This window comes from Alligator sinensis, unplaced genomic scaffold (genome assembly GCF_000455745.1).
Source record: "Alligator sinensis unplaced genomic scaffold, ASM45574v1 scaffold301_1, whole genome shotgun sequence".
NCBI classification, from domain to species: Eukaryota; Metazoa; Chordata; order Crocodylia; family Alligatoridae; genus Alligator; species Alligator sinensis.
In genome coordinates, this window is record NW_005842035.1 from 2,620,967 (window position 1) to 2,628,440 (window position 7,474).

The following is a 7,474-nucleotide window of genomic DNA, read 5'->3' on the forward strand; positions in this document are numbered from 1 at the left end:
TGGAGTGCTGCAGGCCCTGGGGAGCTGCACGCTAGGAGAGTCCATGACAAAGTGAATGTCCTCACACCTGCCGTCTTGTTTTCCAGGTCATTCCCATGCTTCCCAAGCTGCTTTGTGAGGAGCTGTGCAGCCTCAACCCCCTGAGAGACAGACTGACATTTTCTGTTCTGTGGAAGCTGACTCCAGAAGGCAAGGTAAGCCTGCGTGGGCTTGGCTGTTTTATTCATGCCGGCAACCTTATACTGGCAAGGGCGCCCGTTGGATCTGCTGATGCCAGTCATTGGCCATCATAGTCAAATCCAGACTAATTGCACTCCCACCCCGTAAAGAAAGAAGAATTCCAGAACGAGCACTGATGAAGGGTTGAGAATTGCCTCTCCTCTTCGGTGAAGCCTGCACTTCCACAGATACCACGTTACAGAATATTTTCCTAACCTGCTAGATAGGGAGGCCAGGAAATGACATTGCTTTTTATGACTGAGGGGGGAGAATGATTTTTCGGACCACAGGATGGTTCTGCACTGTATCAAGGCTCACGTCCATTCAGTGTCTCATCTTCACCATCGTGACCCCTGCAGTGAACAGTTTTCACCCTGAACCATGAGACCGGATTAATCTTACACAGCTGCAAGTGATGTGACTGGGTATATAATGGTACAGCCCTCTTTAAGAGGTACTACTGGGTCCGGGAGGCTGGGTAAGCAGTGGGTGAGTGAATGTCCATGTTCTCTTTGCACTGCAGTATTTCAGGGAAGCACTTGCAGCCTGTTGCCACCAGTTTAGTAGGTGGCATCATGCTATAGCCCACTAGGCAGTAGCATGATTTGAGGAGGTGAGTGGGGCGTGGGCCAACCTTGGGTGCTGAATTGAGGGTGGGGGTCAGCTGCCAGCTCCTGCTGTCTGGGACAGTAAACTACCCCATTATGTATCTGCTTCTAGGCTTCATTTTTTGCCCCGTGGCAGTTGTGGAAAAGCTGTTGTTTCCTCCTTGGATTTTGCATGTCTCTAGACTTCATCCGTCTCCTTTTGGGCGGCAGAACGAGGAGCAATGGTTTCCATTGCAGCAAGGGAAGTTGAGGTTAGATATTAGGAGAAACTCTCACGAGGAGGGTGGTGAAGCACTGGAACAGGTTACCCTGGGCAGTTGTGGGCTCTCCATCCTTGGAGGTTTTTAAGGCCTGGCTAGACAAAGCTTTTTCTGGGATGATCTAGCTGGGGCTGGTCCTGCTTTGAGCAGGGGGTTGGACGAGCTGTGACCCCCTGAGGTCCCTTCCCACCCTCGTTTTCTAGGATCCTGTGGTTCTGACACAACAGTCTGCCCCTTGGGAGACCAGCCGTTTTGGCCGCAGACTGACCCATTCCTGACCAGCTTCAGAAAGGAGTTTTTCTGTATCCCAAACACCCCGCTCCCCCACCAAGTGCCTTTCGGATCTGTCCACGTGTCCCTGCGAAGGCTGTCAGAGCAACTGGCTCTCAAATGATCTTTACAGTGGAAATTAGTGTTGCTTCATGACGGGTATCTGCACTGCTCCGCTGCAGCTCAGAAATCCCCTTTTGTTTGCATTACCGATGGGACTGAACTGCATCCTGTAGTGGCAGCTCTGGATCCAGGCTTAAAGATAGCTCACTTTTACCTTCAGGGTTGGCTGTGGAATTTAGGGAAGGGCTTTGATGCATGGGGCCCCGAGTCTGTCACTTTCTGTAGCCCGACGCTACTTACTTTTAGGGTGTAATGCCAGTATACTTTGCCCTTTACTTAACCATTGAGTGCTCTTTAATTGATGCTTGATTTCTTTTCATTGTTTAAATGAGCAGCTCAATCTTACCTCTTCGGTCTGGCGCTTAAGGTATGTTCCGGCTTAGAACAGTTTTTAGTTCTGCTGGGGCTTGGTCCGAGAAATTTGGGAGGGGTCGTGGTGTCTTCGCTGCCTGGAGATAGTCATCCTTGAGGTCATTTGCTTTCCAGGAAGAAAGTGCTCTGATATCAGTGTGAGGGTTTCCCTTTGCAAGCCTGATTGCTTAAGGAAAGCTCACTACTGGGTTTCTCCTGGGGCCCTTTGCAGTCTGCAAGCTACGCCTGGGGCACTGGGTTTGGATAAGAATCAGAGGCCACTTAATGAACATTTGTCGTCCTTAGAATTTGCAACCACAGGCCTTAACCCAGCCAGGCATTCTGGTCAGAGCTTGTCCTTAAGTGTTACTGCCGTCTGATCCCAGTGCAGACAGGTGAGTAAGAAGTCTAGCAAAGGGTGCCCACCTGCTGCACGTGGTCTTTGAGTTCTGCCAGGGATCTGTGGAGGCGTAAGGCTTGCAACAGATCACCTGGAGACGCTTGGGATCTCCATTCTTGGAACTTTTTAAGAGCAGGTTTAACAGGCGCTGAGCTGGGCTGGTTTAGACAGGGGCAATCCTGCCTGGAGCAGGGGGCTGAACTAGATGTGCCCCCCTCCGGGCTCTGCCAGTCCTGTGATGGAGCATGGAGACAGAGCCTTTCCGTGGTTAGGAGCCTAGGGGTCTTCCAGGCACCTTCTTATCATCAAGGCCATATTTTAACTTGAATTTATGCAGCTGGGACCATGATCAGCAAGGCCTTTTCAGCACTTTGTCTTCACCCCTGCAACACGATAAACCTGGCGCTAATGTGCCTGCCAGTAAGATGCCTGCAGGTTGGATGAGACTTGATTGCAGCGTCAGGTTCTTGCTCTTGTCTGGAGTCAGCTGCCTTCTTGTTGTCTATCCCTCATTGCGGCACGGCAAAGCTTGTCTAGTTTTATCCATGAATGTAACAGGCCAGGTGCTGTCTGAAGTTCTGGTTAGTCGGGTCACACAAATGTGGTACTGCGAGGTATGATATGGTGTGAACTTAGAGGGTATTATCTAGAGTGACTGAGTGTATTATCTACCTGTGTGTCTGACGCCTTGGAAAGTGGGCTGAGCCATCTTTCATTTAGCCCTGGTAAAAGTATGCACACGGGCAGCTGGCGCTGAGCTGTTGATGTGCTTTAAGCTCCCGCTCTAATTTACCTTGGAGTGACTTGTTTCTGTGTTGTTATTCTTCCCTACGTTGTCTGTAGCTCCATGAGTTCAGTAGGAAACAACAGACCCTCTCTGAAAATCCTTCCCAAGGATTGTGCATATCAGTTTTGTTATATCGATGCAATACGTTTCACGAGCTGGGCCGCACTGTGTCCGGAATAGAGCATTACTACTGAAATGCAGCCTCTCCCTGCAATTCCAGGGCTCCGCGCCGCTCACAGTCATACCTTAGGTGAGATCCAGTTCTTTCTTGTACAAGCTCCCCTCTTTGATGCAGTGTTGTGTCAAATACAATGCAACTGCTGCTTCTCCTAATAAGGGAGGCAAACCCGCTGGTTAGAGACAGCTGATACACTCAGCTGCACTTCCTGGCTCGGAGCCACAGGGAGTTTGGGCTGCAGTGTTTGCATGCGTCAGCAGTGGACACCCCCAGGGATTCTTGGATTATACTGGGCAAGATGCATCTTCAACCTGCTTCAGGCAGACAGAGAAACTGATGCCTCTATGTCAGCCTCAATTAAAGGAAGCATTAGAGCTATTCATGAGGACACCATCACGGCGGTGTCCAAGTACAAGATACTTCAGGTACAAGGATCCACACATGAGCCAGAATAGATATATCATGTTGCAGCAGACACATTAGTGAATAGATATAGCATGTTGCAGCAGAAACAGTGCAGCAGACAACCCAGCTGCCTCCGGAGACTGGAGATGGACCATTGAGTGCAGAAGGGGAATTCAGCACTGGCTATTACTAAAGAGCATTATATGTTGCTCTGAAGCTGGCCAGCCTCTGATCATACATATTCTGATTGATCTTCCAGGCTGCATGCCACGGTACCTGATACCTGATACAGGCAAATTCACGGGACTGTGAGAGATTTCCTAACATCTAACCTCAACTTCCCTTGTTGCAACTTGAGTCCATTGCTCCTTGTTCTGTGATCTGCCACCACTGAGAACAGTCCAGCTCCAGCCTCTTTCAAACCCCCTTTCCAGAAGTTGAAGGCTGCTGTTCACTTCCCCCCTCAGTTTTCTCTTCTCCAGACTAAATACATCCTGTGCCAGTGTCTAGGAGGCTTGTTTTTTTTATTCCCAGCTCTGCCACTGACCTGCAGGGTGATCTTGGTCACTCCACCTGTCCAGCCTTGGTTCTCCCCATCTGAAAAATGAGGGCAGCAATACTGACCTTCTTGGTAAAGCATGCTGAGGTCTAGTGATGGACAGTGTTACTTAAGAGCTGGGTGGTACCTGTTCTGGTGCTACTGTAGTCAGTGGAAAGGTTCTTTCCAAACCTGCATGCATGGATGTTGAGTGAGGAAACCTTCATGTGCAGTTTTACTACAAGCGTGAAGGCCCCTGGAACTTGTTGGTGCCTGTTCACACTTACAGCTGGTGTTTTCACATGTCTCTTTTTGATGAAAATTAGTCACGCAGCATACGCTCTACAGAGAACCCGTATGGTTCATGCCCTGTTTCATACCATGTCCCCGTGTTAGATAGAACTGCATGCGTGTCTCCTCCCATCCAGCCGTTGAGTATGGGAGGATGGCGATACCACTCTGAACCTCTCCTCCTCAATAAGACATCGTTCCCACTTGGAGAAGCTGTGACCTGCTTATGAGAGGAAAAAATTCTCAGATCTCACTATAAGTCACGTAGTGATTCCCCGCATTGCCTGATGTCTCATTCTGATCAAAATGTGGCTCTGAATGTAGGTATCTGATTTGTGCTCACAAACAAGGGACGAAGTCCTTAATAAAGTATCCATCCAATCCTCTGTCTTTTTAATGTATGGTGATGTGCCCAGAAGTAAACCCACTCCAGAAAGACAAAATTCGTGCTTTCACTGAAACATTTGGCCCTTACTATGCTAAGAACCAGCACGGATAAAGGCCTTGCTTTTAATCACGGTGGATAAAAAGCAACAATTAAAAGTAATATTTAAAACATCTGATTTTTTTTTTTATTTATTTAATTCAGATTTTTTTATTTAATCGTATTTTAAATTTGTTACGGTGCTTTAAAGAATAAACCTATATAAAGATAGTTTTCATTTAAGATATGTTAAAGCTCAAAGATATCATGAAATATGGATCATAACTTCTAATCGTATACTATTTGAGACAATATGTTCATGTAACATATTGAGGCTCCTCTATAGATTAATAAAGATTAAAGAATGCCACTCGACCCAGTGGGACTCAGTGCTCGGTCTAGAAGATCCCATTAAAGATCTCTATGTGGATTTGTGTCTCCAGAGATAACATCCTTGCTAACAGCAGTATATGGAGATGAGCGAGAACAGACCTAATTACCTACCCATCGGCCCTGTTGTCTCTCTGCAAATTTGTGCGCACAGAGTCAAACCCTTACCTCTCTCTAAAAGTGCAAAGTGTCAGGAAGTTAGATAAATACAGGATTGTTGGGGGTGGAGTAGATCTGGGCAAGGAGGAGGAGTCTGAAGATAAATGCAAGAAGGGAGGGGCAGTAGAAACAAAAGAGGAACATTTTGAGCAGAATTTTGTTGAAATTGCAAAATACTTCTGTAAGAAACACTTTGCAGCAGCTGCTCTGAAGAAAGCAGGAGGAGCCAAACTAGCTCTCCCACAAGACGTGCAATAGAACGTAGTAGTGGACTGTTCTGAGAGATATATTGAGAGCTGGCCGAATCTGATGACAATTTGTGAACACAATTGTGACAAAATAGATGGAATCGTCATAGCCAAAGTTCTCAACATTGGGCTAACGAGCAATGTAAAATGTATGCTGACTGTCCTGAAGCCTGTTTCTATAGCCTTGAACAAAGGTTACATCAAACAACAAGAATTTACTTTTTGTAGAAAACAGTGAGTAAGTCGAGGCTTCCTGACCAGTAATTTAAATTGCGATTTAAATCAAATTTTGTTTTAAATCAAACCCGCCCTGCTTTTAACGTAGCTATTATTAAGAGCTAGGGTTAGAAGAGGGAGCTAACATCTAACAGTATGAATGCCCTGCTAAGGGAGGTTTCCCTTATGTACATAGGATTTGATACGTGGGAACAACATGAGATGGAGCTCCTCGCCAATGGTGGAAACTCAGCCTTGTTCACTGCCTGGAGCAAAAGCTTCCAGGTGCAGAACCACTTTTTTGGTCTAGTCAAATGGGAACCATTTACTTTTCATTATCCGGCTACATGTTTTCCACTTGCTTTTTACTGATGGTGTCAGGTTTAAAAAGAGACTGCAGCATCTTAGTTACCTTGCAGGAAATGTCCATAACTTTGAATAGGGAGCTTTTTGGATCAGTGATTTTTTTTTTTTTTTTTTTTTTTAAAGGACAGAAGCTTTAAAAAGTGTGTAAAATGCCCTTGGTTTCCATCAAAGAGAAAGTCTCTTTCCATAGACAATGTCAGATGCCCATCACTATGTGATGGAGGCAGATAAAACCATCTTACTTTGTGAAGAGCTTTAAACACTCAGATACGCACTTGCCTGAGCGTTTGTTGCTTTGCTGTACTTTGGGTTGAATTCAGGCCTGAATAACGGGTATAAGACTGAGTAAAATGAAAGGGCGGAGATTGGTAGGCCTGGTGCACGGGTGGTCAGAGCACAGCATGGGCTTCTACAGTGGAGCCCCTGAAGGCATGTCTAGGATCAAGGTCCCAGCGGGCAGTCCCCTGTCTAGACCAGCTGGGACCGTTGTGTCCAAGTGAAGCATCACATGCTCAGCCTGATGGCCTTTATTGGCCCCAGCCCTGGAGTAGAGGGTGTGCTGCAGTCTGTGGCTGAGTAGCTACAACCACCCAGTTTCTAGCAGATTGCTCATAACAATGTCAGTACCATTGTCTGTGTCCTGAATGCCTCCTACCGTGGTGCACACAGGCCACTTGTCAGTTGACCTGGAATTTTTGTGGGTATGAGGAGGAAAGACCTGGGCTGGTGGGGAAGGTTGGAAGCCAGCCCTCCTTTCAGTTGCCACGTTCTTACATTTTCTGATTTTGCAGATCCTCGACGAATGGTTCGGGCGAACCATCATCTGCTCCTGTGTAAAGCTGAGCTACGACCACGCGCAGAGCATGATCGAATGCCCTGAGAAGGTGCTTTCGCCGGAGGAGCTGCCTCCCATCTCTCCCCAGCACACGACAGAGGAAATTCACTGGGCAGTGCTGAACCTCCACCGCATCGCCAAGCAGCTGCGCAAGCAACGCTTCATCGATGGTGCCCTTCGTTTGGATCAGGTCAGTAATCTTCGTGCGTGGACCTGGGGCTGCCCTGGGGTCTTTTGCTGATTTACAGCAATGCAGACCTAGAGTATAGAGCAGAAGAAGCTTCCTTCGTGTTAGAACAGCAGCACGGTGGGATAGAGTCCCAGGGAAGCTGTGGACTCGCCTTCACTCAGTTTTCAAGAAGATGCTGGATTAGCAGTGGTGACGGATGACTCTGAGAAGCATTCC

The 7,474-nt window shown here is 47.4% G+C and overlaps 1 protein-coding gene across 3 annotated transcripts in view; it reads left to right on the forward strand.

Annotated features, from left to right (window-relative positions):
- The window catches only part of DIS3L2 (DIS3 like 3'-5' exoribonuclease 2), a 236,453-nt gene that overhangs the window by 149,247 nt on the left and 79,732 nt on the right, over positions 1 to 7,474 (forward strand). For all 3 annotated transcript variants that reach the window (XM_025202717.1, XM_006022439.2, XM_014519372.2), the window contains 2 exons: positions 87 to 194; positions 7,025 to 7,258. In XM_025202717.1, coding sequence (XP_025058502.1) covers positions 87 to 194; positions 7,025 to 7,258 — 342 coding nt within the window. The remainder of the gene's footprint in view (positions 1 to 86; positions 195 to 7,024; positions 7,259 to 7,474) is intronic.